Source organism: Typha latifolia, chromosome 9 (assembly GCF_019914945.1).
Source record: "Typha latifolia isolate L0001 chromosome 9, TyphaL0001v2, whole genome shotgun sequence".
NCBI classification, from domain to species: Eukaryota; Viridiplantae; Streptophyta; class Magnoliopsida; order Poales; family Typhaceae; genus Typha; species Typha latifolia.
Window position 1 is genome coordinate 1,365,580 of NC_133094.1, and position 15,863 is coordinate 1,381,442.

Sequence of the window (15,863 nt, forward strand, 5' to 3'; positions counted from 1 at the left end):
ATGAATCTCAACATGCAAAACAAGACTTGCTTCATTTATTCGATAGAATTACACAATTCAATTTGTTTTATCTTTCCTATCAAAAATACATTTATAGTTACTCGTCACATCTGTAACAATATCATCCTTGTTTCAAACAGCTGCTACTAATCAATGGCAAGAATATATTGCATGAGTTCTTCACTTCTCTACTGGCCGGAAAACCACCACAGAGTGCTTAGCAATGTGCAAGCTGAACTGCCCACCCTTCTCTTCCACATCCACCTTCTCCGCCCCTGGCGGCGGCCGCATCTGAAAGCTCGTCACGAGCTTCCCGATGACGATCCCCAGAATCGGCATCGCCAATATGATCCCCGGGCAGCTCCGTCGGCCCATGCCGAATGGCAAAAACCTAAAGTCGACCTTACCGCCGACTGCCGCCTCTACCGCCCCCTCCTCTTCTAAGAACCTCTCTGGCCTGAACTCCTCGGGCTTATTCCACCACTCAGGGTTATTCGCGAGCCACCATGCATTCACCACCACCTTGGACTCCTCGGGGATCGTGTAGCCGCCGAGCTTGGCCTCCGCAAGGTTCATGTGGGGGACCAACAAGGGGATGGGAGTGTGCAGCCTTAGTGTCTCCTTTATAACGGCTTGCAAGTAAGGAAGCTTTTGCAAATTCGACTCGGTCACCGTCTCGCCGTGGAGGACATCGGCGAGCTCACGGCGGAGCTTGTCTTGGACCCGGGGGTGGTTCACGAGCTCTGCGATAGCCCACTCCATCGACCACAAGGTGGTTTCAATAGCTACAGAAGATCAGAGCAAGCTAAATTAGACAAAATTCTTTATTATATCAGCCAAAAAAAAAAGTAGGACAAAACTAGAAGAACTTTGTATACCTGCGACGTTGATGTTCTCCACGATGTATGTCACGTTGTTCGCCGTGATTTCTCCCTTCTTCTCAGCCTCTAGTATGTGGTCTATTGCGCAGTTGGGCTTGTGTTTGCTCCCATTTGCAGCCATAGTACTCCTGATTAAAGAAATAGATTTATCCATTTTTTTAGCAAAAATGCATGTCAAAATTTTTATTTTTATTTTAAGAAAAAGAAGAAAGATTACGTGCGTATGTACGTCCTTACCTTCTCTTATCCACATAGTAATTGTTGAAGAAAGCCAGCCTCTTGTTCTGCAAGTCTCTGCATTTATTCAGATAACCCCTCAAGAAGGGCCTGAGAATAGGAATAAACTCCCCATAGTTATACTCAAAGCTCTGCGCCAATCGACTCCTCTCCGAGTTAAACCTGGTAGCCTCCAAGAAGAGAGGATCGCTCGTCGACTCAAACTTGGCGTCAAACATCATCCTGTACATGATGTTGTACAGCATCAGCTGCAACCTCCTCCGCACCACCACTCCCACTCCCGCCTCATCCCCCCGCAGATCCTCGACGACGAGATCCATCTCCTCCTCCCACATCCCCTTGTGCTGCTGCACCACCTTGTTCGTGAAGAACGGCAGCGTCATGATCCGCCGCATCTTGCGCCAGTGGTCGCCGTACGCCGTGAACACCATGTCCTGCCCGTTCCCGGTGAAGATGTCGAAGACGACGTTCCTCGGCCGCGACCCGAACTCCACCCCCTGCGTGTGCAACACCTCGGTGGCGAGCTTCGGGTCGGAGACGACCACCAGGTTTCTTGCCCCCAGTTTGAGGAGGAACACGTCGCCATACTTGTGGGCCAAGTCGGCGAGGAACCTATGGCTCAGGTCATTGCCGACTTGGAGCCAATTCCCAAAGACTGGAATGGAGAGAGGGCCAGGAAGGCTGTTGGGTCTTCTCTTGGTGCTGGAGAGGAGGAGGAGGGGGAGGAGGAAGAGGAGGAGAGAAAGGTACAAGGATTTAGATAGAAAGGTGATCAAGCTTATGGAGAGGAGAGTGGAGAACAGCGCTAGTTTCTTCAAGGAGATGGCCATATTCAATTAAATCTTCTTTGATTAATTGTTATGGAGGGAATGAGGAGATTTCTACATATATAAACACAAATTTATATAGCTTTATTATGAAACCAAGTCAAACGTACTACTTGGTTTTGGTTGGTGTAGACTAAAAGGATTGATGGAATAGGTCTTTTGCAATTAGTATTTACCTACCTAAGAGTCACATCACTAAGTTTGGCATACTTGGCTTTGGGATGAGTCAGATGTTCATACTTGGTGGAAAGGCAGGGGTTTGGTCGGCAGCTTTCTGCCAATTAATTTATTAATTTCTTTCTTTTCTAAAATTTAGCATATTTGTGCAGAATAGACACTTAGAGGATTTATGATATCTTTATGAAGACATACAATAATTTGTTTTCCTTTTCTACAGAGTGGGAGGTGAATGTGATGTTTGAAGTTGTCATTATCATGGTGGTGGGAGAGGGTTGGTGAAAGGTCGGCGTTTAAAATGTTTGACCTTGTACAAGTCCAAGCATAACCTACTTCAATTGTCACAAAAATCATATGTCTATGTGTGGTTGGCTGGCATCATGATCATGAGATAGTGCTGAATTAGATGCATTCTTTGTAGTATATATCAGTAATGGGTTAGGTCCTGAAAGAAGAACATTCATAGTTGAACCATTCTTTTGTGGCAATAATTTGTTCAGCACCACCAACTGAAGTTGAGTGCAAATTTACTACTTGATTCCTTCAACACAAGAGGGATGGAGGTCAAAGTCACATAGATCACAAGAAAAGACCCAGTGTCTCCCTTGGCTCCTGCACACATCACAGACATAAGCCTTAGCAATGTCTAACTTCAGCTCATGAACATGTCTAGGATCCTTCACTTGATTTGGAAGTCCCTCTCCTTCTTTTTGCAATGCTGCTTCTACCTCAGCAGCTCTTGATTCAGTGAATGGGAATGCCACAGAACCGTATTTTGCGATAACCGCTCGCCCGTCGGTCGTCACCGCCTTCCCGTCCGGCCCGATAATTACGAGCGTCGGAATTCCGTTTACGTTGAAGATTCTACTAAGATCATGTCTAGTCCTGTCAGTGTAGGGAATTGCTAACCATGGCATCTCATCAAGGCTTGATCTGAATTCATCCTCGTCGCGGTCTTCTGAAACAAAAATTATTTCCAAGATTCGGCTTTCGCAGATCCTTAGCTCGTTGTATGCATCTTTAAGCGTCCGCGTAAAACTGCGGCACGGCGGGCACCAACGAGCTCCAAAGTAGAGGCCTATTGTTCTTCCAACAAGTTCAGATATGAGAACCTATACATATGAATGAAACAAAGGAATTAATGAATTAGCGCAAGATAAGAGTAGTAGCTCTGAATTAGAACAGATTGCTTTCCTAGTAGTGATGCCAAATGTTGGTGAGTTTTATCTCTTTTTTCATCAGAACTGCTTAGAATATGGTCTTCAGAATGATAGGTAACTTGAACATAATTCCACCAAACCTCAGTCAACCAAATTTTGATAAATAATATGATATCATATGGTGGTCATTCCTATCTCATTGCTTATTTCTCTGTAAGGTTTCAGTGAGTTAGTGATACTAAGATGAACTGATAAATTACATGTAAACAGTTTAGCTATGAATTTTTTGGAAAGAAACAATCAACAAATCTATCCATGAAAAATCCATAATTAGCAAGAGCAATATAAGAACTTCAATAATTAATAAGGTCACCTTTGTGCCATCTCTGGAGATCAAATAGTCTCTTTCTTCTCTCCCAAGAAGCTCTTCTAGTTTTCCTCCTTGGCGCTTGGCCTCATCCATAGCCTCTAACTCTTTCCTTCTCTTAACACCAAAGGGGTATGCATCAGCTCTATAGTCTTCAACCAACTTAACTGCATCTTCCTCAATATCCATCCCATGGGATGCCAAAGGAATGAGAGAAGGAAGGCGTTCGATATGGAATTTACTACATAGTCTTCTCCTAACACCGACGTCGAATGGCACCGCGAGCCACGGGATACTCTTGAAGTGATCCGTAAAGCTATTGTCGTCATGATCAAGTGAAATGAGAACAATCTCAAAATTCTTCTGCATGGCCTTCAGGGTGGTGTAGAGATGGACTAATTGCGGTGTGAAGCTGCGGCAGGGGCGACACCAGTTGGCTGAGAAGAAGAGGCAGGTGGTCTTCCCTTCAATGCATGACAAAGGCACCTGTTTGTGCGTATCATCAAAAGGAAATGCCTTTTAAGGCCTCTCTTAGAAATCTTCATGCATCTTGAAGTTTTCAGTTTCTCATGTACAGCCCTCTATTATCAGTTCAATTGTAATTGAATCCAATTGCCTTTACCGAGTTATGAGATTAGAAAAAAAACTTGGCATTATCTAATCAGAACACCTATCTCTGACATATATAAATCAATTCAAAAACAACAACTTATTATCTGAAATTGCACTGAAGAACAAAATATAGCAGAAACTACTCTGAGAGATTTGAGTAAACCAAAGTTTCTAAAAGCGAAAACTTATTAGTATTTTGGGTAAAACATAAGGAAATTATACTATAATTCATACTAATTAGTGCTGGAATTATAAGTTCCCATCACCTGCCCTTCATGAGAGAGAAGGAATTCAACCCCTGCTGACTTCAACATTGATGTCTGTGCCTCTCCTTCCTTCACTGCCATCTTTTCGTCTCCTCTCCTTCTCCTGGGCAACAAGAGAAGCAATGAATTGTGAAAGGATCAAGGTTAGAAGCTTAGCATCTAGTTGTCCACTAGATAAAGTATATTCTACTGATACTATTCCCAAGGCTAGTAAGATTAGCATAGAAAATGGATAAAGATGAGAAAGTATTACTTTGCCAGCCGTGAATTGTTCTCATATGGGTGAAAGGATTAAGGTTAGCATCTCAGAAGGACAATCTTCCTAGATAATTTTGCATGCAGTTGTCAACTAGAAAAAGTATATTCTATTAATATTCTTCCCGAGACGTATAAGATTGAGCTTAAAAAGGAACGGATAAAGATTGGGAAAAAAAACAAAGAAAAAATTAGATTGTAACGTGTAACAGAGAAGTACCCTTGATTGGCATATCGATAAGATTCTCCAACCAACATGGAGATTGCCAACCAGTTAATCACTCAAAAGGAATATTTTGAGATAAGATTTTGAAAATTTTCTGATCAATATCTTGGAAAAAGGCTTCATCTTTTTAGTTATAACTGATTACAAGAAGCGTATCTTCTTATACAACATAAGAAAAGGATAATCTCTTTAAAAAAGAAAGAAAGAAAGAAGAAGATTGAGATGAAATAGACTCTTACCTTGATCTTGCCCTAGCATTCAATTTGGTGCTAGGGATCTTTGGTGTTAAATAAGAGGTTTAGTGCTTTAATGCATGTCCATGAATGACACATATATCATGCAACTATTGCATGGTGACACAGGGCAGCCGCCTTTGGCCCTGGACTCTCCAATCTCCATGATGGTCGGTAACGTTCCTTGCCATCGTTATCTCCCCTTGATTTCACAATTAAAACAAAGTTAACACTTTAATTTAGCGATTAGTTTGTTGAAAAAGAAACAGCAATAGCAGGCTTTAATGGAGAAAAGGAAACGTTATAACTTCATGCAGCTAATTGATTAGGGGTCGAAGAAGTAAAAAAAAAGGCTTTAATCTAATGAGATTTTGTATTTTTCTCAACAAAAAAATAAATAAATACAAGTTTATATAGCCCTTAATAAGAGGGCAAAAAAAGTACACAAATCATTTTTCCCACTGGCAATCATTCAGCCACAACAAGCATCCTCACAAGATCGAATGGTGATTTTATTAGGGATAATTTCAGAACGAATTATTATTATTTTTTATATACACTTTCTATATATTTTTTATTATTCATATACACCTCGCAACTAAAGAATATATCTGCATATACTCTCTTGAACTAAGAAAAAAAAAAGTAACTATACGAATCTCTAAGCCAAAAAGAATTAATTAGTTCAAAAAGTATGTAAAAATGATAATTAGAAAGTCTAAATAAAATAATTCCTATTTATTATACTGTAGACAAGATAAGAAGTTTAACTCTTTCAATATTTATTGCATCAGAACTATGCTTTAAACAAAATTACAATTTTACAAGAAAGAATATGCACATCATTCTGACAATCTGATCCCTTAATATGATGTACCACATTTGACAAGAGTAATTTTAACATATCTAACTCAAAAACACTGCTAAAAGTTTGGATGTCAATAGCTGACAGCCAATAGCCCAATAGGTGCATTGGAATTGTTCATATCACTTAAAACTCCGCAGTTATTTGACCATGAACGAGCTTTTACAGCTGCATCCTCCAACTGCACTTGGATTTGTCACCACCTGCAATAAAGTACAATTTTGTTATAGCTTATGTATGCTGAAGAAAGCTCAAATAGAGACATTTTTGTTTGCATCCAGTGCCAAAAAAATACTGACCACTTATTAGAAAAAAAATTTATTGATACAGAAAAATAATAATTGTGTCTCAGACAAAATGCAGTAAATAGAGTAATAGACATGGCTAATCAAAGCGCAGTGATGTATAACAGTTAAAATGAATCCATTTGAGTACAAGAACTTTTACAAATTGTAAGAAGTTAATTCTTAAAACAGAATAGCATTTACTTAAGAAGTATTTGGTGAATTAAGTTTAAAACGAACATAGAAGTGTAGTGCTTTCTGTCATACTTGTTGGTATGAAACAACTTAGCTACACAAAATGACATAAGCAACATTAGAGGTTTTTTCATCAAAGAGGGATGAAGTCCAAAGCGAGGATTGTTGCTTTTCTGTTGTTTTAGATAGTAATTATGAGTCTGAAGACAGCAATTACATTTATGGGTTTCCAAGGCTTGCAAAATGATTAACTAAAGCTTTTCCAGTAGCTTGTTGAAGAGCCAAGACAGTCTGCACCATGATTTGATTCAGCCTTTAAGTCTCAATATGAGGTGCATTAGGGATATATATATATATGCTTTCCTATATCAACCCTAGATTAGATATATGCCGTAAAAACTGCTGAGTGACATCCAAAATAGCCCATTTCACATTATCCTCGATGAGGGCCTCAAATATATTGGCATTTATCTGTCAATCCCACATCAAGGATCATTTAGTTGGATATGGTTTTCAACGGGCCAGGAAAATTAAGGCAGCAAACAATTCAAGCTCTAAATCACCTTCTAGTCACCCTTATCATGCAAGATGAATTCCAGTCAAGAGAACAACCGCTATTTTCAGTTGTTAATAGCATAATGATATCAAACATGAATTTATTAAAGCACTTCTAAATTATCTATATCACTATTACGTTTATAGTAAAGGAAAACATGACATGCAAAAGAATAGGGTCAAGTACAAATGGAACAATGATAAAGAAAGAAACTGACCAGAAAAGCAGAACGGATCAGCTCTTCAACATAATCTACAGTAGCACCTTTCACAAAGTCATAGGAGATATTGTCCACCACCAACTTAACGCCATCCTTCTCAAAAACTCTAGCAGCATTTCAAAAACAACTATGAGCAAAGAACAAGATGTCAAATGAAAAGGAACGATCAATTTCAATGGCAAAAGAAATGAACCTATCATCTGCACTTTTTTTGTCATCCAGCAGAAAGACATACTGAAATCCAGAACATCCACCCGTTTCTACACTTAAACGAAGCATTTTTCCATCTGTGGACGACTCATTGGCATGCAACTCTTTCAATCTCTACAAATGCAGAACACACCAAAAGTCAGAATGGCATAAAGAACATATAATCTAACTTCAATAGCTTATGACTACTATAATCTCTATTATTGAAAGGATTCTCTGACAGGAAAACCTCAGTAAGGACTTGTTACCACATAATTCCAAAAATATGTCTAGCTAAGCTGGCCATCACCAAAACACCAAAGTCCTCGAGGGAATTTGCTTGTCAATCTTTGGAATATTTAATAGATGTTCATCTACTACAACGAGCAAATGGACACATGCTATTGAGATCCTTGATACAGAACTCCTTTTGGGGGATCTAAACAGCAAAAAAGAAGAAAATAAAAACTTCTAAATTCAAAAAGTTCCATTAGCAAAGCCACCATGAACAAGGATCTATTAACAATTGAACCAAACTATCAACCTTTGCTTGCTCAGAGAGATGTCTGAGTTAAAACATCAACATGGTTAGTTTTGCTCAAATCTTTACCTTATTAATTGCAGCTTACCTTATGAAGGTTGGCTAATTTCTAATGAATATCATAAATAACTACAATGACCACAAGAAAAACTAAGCATTATTTTCAAAATACCATGTCTATCTCCACCTATTCCAACAAAAGACCACACCTTTCTCCAGTCTTCCTATCAAAAAATATAAAAAAAAGGGCAACTTTTCACCAGAAATCACTTCAAAATTTTCTCGAGGTAGTTTCGACTTCTCATTTCCCTCGCTATCAAAAGATTATTATTTCAATTTCCCAAAAATCGGGGGAAAAAATAACGAATTGATAGTAAAGGAAAGGAGAGAAAGGGTTTACTTGCACGCAGTTCTCCGTCATGTGAACGGCGTCGTCAGCGGCGGCGGGCTCGAACGGAGATGCCGCGACGGCGGAGCTAAGAAGCCTCGCGTTGCGTTCGATCCGTCCGCGAATTAACGGCGCCAGGCGAGAGATGACGGATCGCGACGTGGCCATCTCTCTCTCCCTCCCCTTCGTTTCTCTCGCAGATGCTGTTACAATATTAATCACAGCCGATTTTTATGGAAAGACTATTTAGCTGAAACTAAATTTACGTTTTACTCCCTACATGGTCAAGGGTAAAAGGGTAAAGGTACATTTAGGGTGCCCCAATAACAAATTAAAGAGGAAATATTTATTAAAATCCACTATATTTTGTTTTAATTTTTTTCTTTTTTTTTCTTTAGAGGAATAACCCTAGCTATTTTGTTGAGCAACAAAATAAATATTAAGTTACAGCTTACAATTTATTTTATCTTATTTGTAAATACTATCCAAATACCTTTCTCTCTCTCACTAGTTATGTATAAGTGCTATAAATTTATGAAGGTACCACACTTTATAATTTGTATATCAAACAAAAGAAACTTTAAGTATTTACCACTAGATCTCTATATTTTGATTCTAATGCATAAAAACATCTTTATTAGTTGTTCTTACCAAGTAGTTATAATATAAATTAGTTAAATTAAGTACATATATAAAATAACATTAATATCTTTAAATATAATTATTAAAATTAAGCATAAAATATGTTGTTTAAAGTTAAATATAAAAATAAAGGCAAAAGGTGACCTTAATGACAATAGTTTTTGTTTCATCTTTTGTTACAAATTGCACATGGACAGCTTTAAAATACAAAGTAGATGGTCCTTCCACACAGCAAGAGAATAGATAGTATAAGTAGGAAATAACAAGTAGATATGATGGAGTTTGAACTCATGATCAAAGTTTAGCTTTAATACTGTGCTAGATGATTGTCTAAATCAAAAGGCTAAGCTAGTAATAGTTTATTTTGCGTAGCAATGTAAAGATCTATTCACGACTGCATATCCTAATCGCACGCTTGAAATTATACAGAATCTTATCATAAACCAGAATAAGAATGTAGACACAATGTCATCAAAATCTTCGCACTTAAAAGCCATCCAATATTCAAGACTGGAAAGAAGTAACAACATGGAAGAAAAGCAAAAAAGAACGAATAAATAAAAGTTTGATGTTACACATATTTGATCTCATGGACAGAAGCATTTGCATATCTACTACGAGTTGGCAATGGTGATTCTATATTGGTCACTTGAACATCAGAATCTGGTGAAGGAATGCAGAGATTAAAATCCACAGGCGGTTCACTTTTGCTTCTGCCATTTCCATACCTAGTTCTTTTGCTATGCACCTTTCTCATGTTTTCGCCATCATTAGCAATGGAATGCTTTTTCTCTATGTTGTCATCTCCAATTTCCTTCGGAACTTCGAAGAGAGTGATGACATTCCCACAGCTCTGAAACAGTATTTCAGGCAAGGATTGTAAGCTCTCAAGTGTCTCAACAACCTGGCTCATGGTTGGCCTCCCTCTAGGGCTATAACTAAGGCACTTGTAAGCTAAGGCAGCAACATCTGTCACAACTTTGGTAGAGTATTGCCCTTCCATTCTCATGTCTATAATCTTTAGCAACTTCCTTTGATGGATTAGGAGTGGCCTGGCCCACTCGACCAGGTTGCGTTCACGACTAGGCCGGCTTGTGTCCATTGCCCGTCTTCCGGTGAGCATCTCAAGGAGCACGACTCCATATCCATAAACATCGCTCCTGGCAGTTAAATGGCCTGTAGGAAATCAAAGTAACAGGTTTAACCTGGTCAGGTATTTGTGGAAGTAGCATAATTGCAGATTTCTGCAAAGAGCTCATTACCAAATCAACATAGAAGAAAGCATGGAACAATCTGAGATATAAAGGATGTTATGCACTATTTTGTTAAGCAACTTTGGGTTGATCTAACAATATTTGGTTCTAAAAGCCAATATATATCATGCATTGGTATAAGTAACACAAGTACACAGCAAACTGATCTTTTTAGCAAACTGACCAGTCATCACATATTCAGGTGCAGCATATCCATAGGTTCCCATGACCCGAGTAGAAACATGGGTTTGGCCCTCCATAGGTCCATTCTTAGCAAGGCCGAAGTCTGAAAGCTTAGCATTATACTCCTGTATGGTGAGGATAAACAGTGAACTGGAGTGAAAAGAAAAGGAAAAGGATGCACCAAATTGGGCAGATATTTTGGGTCAACTAAAGTTGTGATGTATAATAGATAACACTGTAGGTAGGAATACAAACCGCATCTAGCAATATATTCGATGTTTTAAAGTCCCGGTAAATAATGGATCTTTCAACTGCATGAAGAAACGCAAGCCCTTTTGCAGCACCAATGGCAATCTTCATACGAGTAGACCAAGGCATTGTAAGACAAACCCCTGTTAACATACTAATAATGAGTTACAAGCAGTGTTAAAACTTCTATTTAACTATATCTCTTCAGGAATTGTACATGACTTAAGATGAAATTATCCCATAACAGTATTTTGGAAAGGACCGATGGCAACTTCTTTAAAAAGGGGTAAACAAGAATGATTAAGTTTCTTGGCAACTTTCCATTCTCTTACAAATTCATAGTAATTACTGTTTCTTAGCTATCAGTGGCAGTAATTCATCATAACAGTGACAGTTTTCTTTCAATAAATTCAAACTATTTTTCCGGACTATGGTAGTAGACTAGTAATTTTGTATTTATATCACCAAACATGGTAGAGTGACATGAACTGGAGCATACTTCGGAAAAGGTGCTTTTCGAGGCTTCCACAGGCCATGTACTCATAAACTAGCAGTCTGTGTGCACCTTCACAACAATAACCAATGAGTTTGACAAGATTTGGATGACTTAACTGCCCAAGATAGTGGACTTCCGCCTGAAAGAAGAGAAACAAGAAGGGGGGAAATCATTACTGAGGTGCTTCTTTAGAAACTGTCAAGCACATAGCAATCTTTTACAACTTCATAGATATAAAAAGCAGTGAATATGTAGATTCTACTACTCACTGTCATGAAATTCACAAAATATTCTCTCTCAATGTGAAATTATTTTATACCAACAATAAAGGGCTTTTGGGGTGATTCAGAGATGGAGATCTTCCTGAATACCAAGAAAAACTAATGGGAAGAATAATACCCTAGTACATCATGCAAAGCCATCATGTCTCACAGATTTGAAAAACCAGTAAGAATTTAAAATATTACAAGACTAGGATCTATAACATGTACTTGAAGTATGCCTCAAACACAAATTTCAAGTACTTGAAGAGTTCGATGAGGTTAAAATTTAAAATTGCATTATTTTCTGCTCAACAATTTAGAACATCAAATGACAAGTCACCGTAAAATCTGTGACTAGTACATCTAGTAATGCAATAGCTTTTCACAATGCCATGACAAAAACAAGCTATTTAATAATTACTAGAATCACAATAGGCAGAGTAAAGAAGTAGAAAACAGTGAATCCTCAAAAAAGTGCTCCACCGTATCACTTTAATAGTGCTCTTGTATGATGCTGCTTCTTGTTAAAGGCTGAGTTTAAGATGATGCTTTTACTTCTATTTTCTGATGAGTGCGTTAAGCTGCAACTCCTAGATATTTCAACTTTCAACAATGACAGAGCAAGGACAACAAGGCAAATTAAGTAATCATATCACTAAAATAAGTTAACATTCTCGATATATTTTCTGCATAAACTAAGGTTGATTTCAATATATAAGAGTTGCTAACTTCCTCATTGGTGAGACTTATGAGCTATTACATGAAAAGAGAAACTTAAACAATTCTTTAAGTTACACATGGAAAATATTGCCTTACTAGAGGAATATGACCACATTGTGTAAAAGATACTGGGTAAATTCTATGTGCCATATATTATATGGTGTCATAGAACAAGTTCAACATTGCTAGATAAAAGAGCAGATGTAATATAGGTTCAATCTAAGAAAAGAGTCCAAAGAAAAAGAAAAAAAAATTACCAGCCATTCTTTGTCCCCCTGAATGCCATCTTGATTTAGCTCTTTCACAGCAACTTGGGTGGAGATGAAACCTGGTCTAATATTCTCATCAATAAAACCTTCATAGACAACTCCAAATCCACCCTTTCCAAGAATTTGATCTGGCCGAAAATTCTTGGTGGCTGCTCTTAATTCAGTATATGTGAAAATGTTGACATTTCCATAGCCGGCTGTTTGCCGCAAATCTTCTACATCCTTCAGTGGGGCCAAGACGCTGACCACAGATTTAGAACCAGATCTAGCATTCTTCAGTGAGGAAGGACATGGTGGAGCATCAGCTTTCCTTCTTTCAACTGTAAGAATTTCACAAAGAAATCAGGATGGCATACTAGTTACTTCAGATTTGCTATCTCTTACGAGGCTATAAAGTATCCAAAGAAAGACTTAATAACTCACAATGGAAAGAGGTCGTGTTGCAAGTTGTTTGAGTGAACGTGTTTAACTATTCAATTTCAAAACTTTTAGCGAATGTGGTTATCTGAATAAAACCTTTAATTCAGATAACCTACGGGACGAGATGGATTATGTAGATTCAAATAAAGAATACTACAGCAATTGCACATAATACGTCTTAATAAAGTTGCATCTAAACTATTGGGAACAATCATCCAAGCCTTTTCTCATCAAACGTGCAGGCTGGACACAAAGCTCATTATCTCAAGTTCAAGAAAAAACCATGGATCAACCGCTTGGAGGTCAAATTCCCATTAAATTGCATTACATTCCATTTTGAGGCCGAAAAAGATTTCTCAACAAAGCCCCATGTCATCCTAACACTCAAAATAGAATCTTCAAGAGAACCCAATTCAATCCACTCCTCAAAATCCAATTTTGAAGACAACCATCCCCTTTAACCTTTTCCATATGCTTGTATAACTATAACAATCAACCACCACCTATGAAAAGAAGAGAAGGGAGGGAAAAGGGGTACCTGATCTTCTCTGGAGTTGGAAATCCTCCAAGGACAAGCACCCACCCATAAAAGAAGGGAGACTTCTTTCGATCCCTCCGTCCCCAATCTCCAAACCAGATCTGAAGCTTCTTGGATTCGAGATCTCGCTTCTCTTTCGGTGTTTCTTTTTTCCTCAGGCGCGGATTCCATTATTCCAGTCTTTCAGATGTGGGAAATTTTTTTTAAGCCTTACCAACGGGAAGAATAAATAAATAAATAAGCAATTTATATTAAAAAGGGTTAATTATGTCAACAACCCCTTAGCTACACCTAATTTTTAGCATATTCCTTAAAACTTTTTTAGATTATAATATCCCCTAAACGTTGGGATACCCCGAGCTTATCAATTTAGCCTGAAAAATAAAATAAAATAAAATTATAAAAATATCTAAATAGCCTCGTCAATTCTCTCATCACCCGCTTGCCTCACGTCTTGAAGGCCTTCATGATGTCGGAAAAGGATTCGCCCTCATCGCCGAAGCTCCTCCTCAAGGCTGACGGATGGATCCGTTGATGCTACTAACGATGAGACAAGGAAAGGGGAGGAAGGAAAGGTGGGGGGGGAGGTGATGTCGACTAGTGCTGGTCAGTTGGCGATGTTGCCCCTCATCGCCCGTAGTCCTAGCCCACTAGTGCCAAGCTGTCGCAAGTTGGGCCGGCGGCGGGGAGGCGATGTCGACGATCGACAATAGCAAAGGGGAGACGTTGGTGATGGTGAAAAGGAGGAAGATGATAAAAATTTCGATAATAAGCAAATTTAAATTTTAGGCAGTAGATTTGCCCGGCCACTCAATTAGCACTTCAGTCTCTAATTTGGTCCCATGGCGTCTTCTCCTGCGGCCTAATACTCAGACCAGTTCAGTGGGGCCATCCTCCTCAATTAGTTCGGATAAGGCCGAACCCACCACATGGTTAGGCCCGATCTGGGCCTTCAATGCTGATACATGGAAGACCGGATGTATCCTGGTTCCTTTAGGTAGGTCCAACCGGCAAGCTACTGGACCGATTCGTTGTAACACTCGGTACGGACCATAGTACTTGTAACCCAACTTTTGGTTCAAAATTGATCTCAATGTGGATTGCCGATAAGGTTGAGCTAAAAAAAAACATTCCAACATTAATTCTTATTAACTACAAAGTAACAATATGAATTAGTTAACTTAAAATAATCGAAATGCCTTCACAATCTCTTTTTCCTCCCTCTCCGAGTTGTTCACGAGATCGATCGTCGGAGAAAAGAAAACTAGCAACAAGATACTTTCATACGATGAACTTCAAAACCAAAATTAAAAGGATAAAATAATCTCACACACGTCTAATGGGCCAAAACAAGGCTTAATTAAAATAAGATTGGACTCGTAGATGATTTCATATATTATATGATGCATTCTTAGCCCAGTTTATTCCCATTTGATTGTCAAAATATAAAATACTGAGACCATCATTCTCTGTGATCTTTTCTATTGTTTGTCGTAATTTCTTACAACCAGGATACCATGCATTCTTTTGATAATTTACGAGCTTTTAAACTAATCGTATTATGCCAATACCATTCATTAGGATCTCTTAATTAGTATTGCTGGGATAAAAGAGAGGAATAAGAAATAAATTCCTCTTACTTCAGGAATTATATAACAATATACAGAATAAGGAGGTTTTTTTTTATTAAAAAAATCGCTTTTGAAATGCGAAATATGATTATTACACTTTATTCTTACTTTTTAATTAAATATAATAAAATTAAAGTATAGCATCATTATATCCCACGGTATCATTAATTCTCATTAGTTATCCATTAACTTTTTTATTAAAAAATAAAATGTGAATGTTGCAATTTTAAATAGATATCATTTTAGTCTTCTTTTAGAAAGAAAATAGCAAGGTTAAATGGTTATTTAATATTTTTTTACTAATATTAGTATAGATATTCTAATTTATTATAAGAAAGCTTATGGCGATGTAAGTTATTCTAATATTAATATAAAATTTAAAAAAATATTATTTTGACAAATGACTAAAATATAATTTATAATAAATGGACGGGAAGGAGAAATAATAACAGTTGATTGAAATGATATATTTTCAAGTATAAAATAGTAATTAGTGAATATAAAAATATTAGATGAAAGAGGAGAGGAAAGAAGTAACGGTTGTTTACTTAACATTAGTAGTATTAAGAGGCTTACAATAATATAAGCATATTCTTATTTAGTGAACGCATTCTAATGGTTCACGGTTGTAATAGTGTGATTATTTTGATTTTATTTTATGTTTTCATATTTTAGAGGAGGAGATATTTTTATTTTATCGTTAGAGAGTCCGAAGACTAG

General features: G+C 37.7%; 4 protein-coding genes across 6 annotated transcripts; all 4 read right to left on the reverse strand.

Moving 5' to 3' along the window:
- Position 1: 1 nt before the first annotated feature.
- Positions 2 to 1,994, reverse strand: LOC140795219 (cytochrome P450 CYP73A100-like). Its single transcript, XM_073147661.1, has 3 exons — positions 1,119 to 1,994; positions 879 to 1,009; positions 2 to 785 (listed from the first exon to the last, which is right to left on the reverse strand). The coding sequence occupies exons 1-3, from the start codon at positions 1,946 to 1,948 to the stop codon at positions 181 to 183; spliced, it is 1,566 nt and encodes a 521-aa protein (XP_073003762.1). The 5' UTR covers positions 1,949 to 1,994; the 3' UTR covers positions 2 to 180.
- A 605-nt stretch (positions 1,995 to 2,599) lies between these two features.
- On the reverse strand, positions 2,600 to 5,328 carry LOC140795222 (probable nucleoredoxin 3). Of its 2 annotated transcripts, none has more exons than XM_073147668.1 (4): positions 5,248 to 5,328; positions 4,528 to 4,630; positions 3,656 to 4,135; positions 2,600 to 3,234 (listed from the first exon to the last, which is right to left on the reverse strand). In XM_073147668.1, exons 2-4 carry the CDS (start codon positions 4,606 to 4,608, stop codon positions 2,653 to 2,655), a joined length of 1,143 nt encoding a protein of 380 aa, XP_073003769.1. In that variant the 5' UTR covers positions 4,609 to 4,630; positions 5,248 to 5,328; the 3' UTR covers positions 2,600 to 2,652. The 2 variants fall into 2 exon arrangements, with proteins under 2 accessions (XP_073003769.1, XP_073003768.1); XM_073147667.1 differs by lacking the exon at positions 5,248 to 5,328 and adding an exon at positions 4,781 to 4,804.
- A 673-nt stretch (positions 5,329 to 6,001) lies between these two features.
- On the reverse strand, positions 6,002 to 8,696 carry LOC140795223 (iron-sulfur assembly protein IscA-like 2, mitochondrial). The gene is made up of 4 exons (XM_073147669.1): positions 8,492 to 8,696; positions 7,555 to 7,685; positions 7,359 to 7,467; positions 6,002 to 6,309 (listed from the first exon to the last, which is right to left on the reverse strand). The coding sequence occupies exons 1-4, from the start codon at positions 8,645 to 8,647 to the stop codon at positions 6,247 to 6,249; spliced, it is 459 nt and encodes a 152-aa protein (XP_073003770.1). The 5' UTR covers positions 8,648 to 8,696; the 3' UTR covers positions 6,002 to 6,246.
- Positions 8,697 to 9,578: 882 nt separating this feature from the next.
- Positions 9,579 to 14,264, reverse strand: LOC140795220 (probable serine/threonine-protein kinase PBL17). Of its 2 annotated transcripts, none has more exons than XM_073147663.1 (7): positions 13,964 to 14,264; positions 13,513 to 13,721; positions 12,543 to 12,874; positions 11,306 to 11,441; positions 10,813 to 10,949; positions 10,559 to 10,682; positions 9,579 to 10,297 (listed from the first exon to the last, which is right to left on the reverse strand). In XM_073147663.1, the coding sequence occupies exons 2-7, from the start codon at positions 13,559 to 13,561 to the stop codon at positions 9,693 to 9,695; spliced, it is 1,383 nt and encodes a 460-aa protein (XP_073003764.1). In that variant the 5' UTR covers positions 13,562 to 13,721; positions 13,964 to 14,264; the 3' UTR covers positions 9,579 to 9,692. The 2 variants fall into 2 exon arrangements, with proteins under 2 accessions (XP_073003764.1, XP_073003763.1); XM_073147662.1 differs by having other exon boundaries at positions 13,959 to 14,089.
- Positions 14,265 to 15,863: the final 1,599 nt, after the last annotated feature.

Bases quoted from the DNA above. Each gene is read 5' to 3' on its own strand.
- LOC140795219 (XM_073147661.1), bottom strand. From the start codon at position 1,948: ATGGCCATCTCCTTGAAGAAACTAGCGCTGTTCTCCACTCTCCTCTCC. The intron at 1,010-1,118 runs GTAAGGACGTAC...TTCTTTAATCAG, and splicing joins TACTATGTGGATAAGAGAAG to GAGTACTATGGCTGCAAATG. The intron at 786-878 runs GTATACAAAGTT...GATCTTCTGTAG, and splicing joins GGAGAACATCAACGTCGCAG to CTATTGAAACCACCTTGTGG.
- LOC140795222 (XM_073147668.1), bottom strand. From the start codon at position 4,608: ATGGCAGTGAAGGAAGGAGAGGCACAGACATCAATGTTGAAGTCAGCA. The intron at 4,136-4,527 runs GTGATGGGAACT...ACGCACAAACAG, and splicing joins TTCTCTCTCATGAAGGGCAG to GTGCCTTTGTCATGCATTGA. The intron at 3,235-3,655 runs GTGACCTTATTA...TCATATGTATAG, and splicing joins TCTCCAGAGATGGCACAAAG to GTTCTCATATCTGAACTTGT.
- LOC140795223 (XM_073147669.1), bottom strand. From the start codon at position 8,647: ATGGCCACGTCGCGATCCGTCATCTCTCGCCTGGCGCCGTTAATTCGC. The intron at 7,468-7,554 runs GTTCATTTCTTT...AAATGCTGCTAG, and splicing joins AAAAAAAGTGCAGATGATAG to AGTTTTTGAGAAGGATGGCG. The intron at 6,310-7,358 runs GTCAGTTTCTTT...ACTTTATTGCAG, and splicing joins TGATCCGTTCTGCTTTTCTG to GTGGTGACAAATCCAAGTGC.
- LOC140795220 (XM_073147663.1), bottom strand. From the start codon at position 13,561: ATGGGTGGGTGCTTGTCCTTGGAGGATTTCCAACTCCAGAGAAGATCA. The intron at 11,442-12,542 runs GTAATTTTTTTT...CTCTTCTTTCAG, and splicing joins AGGGGGACAAAGAATGGCTG to GCGGAAGTCCACTATCTTGG. The intron at 10,950-11,305 runs GTATGCTCCAGT...GTATGTTAACAG, and splicing joins CGAAAAGCACCTTTTCCGAA to GGGTTTGTCTTACAATGCCT.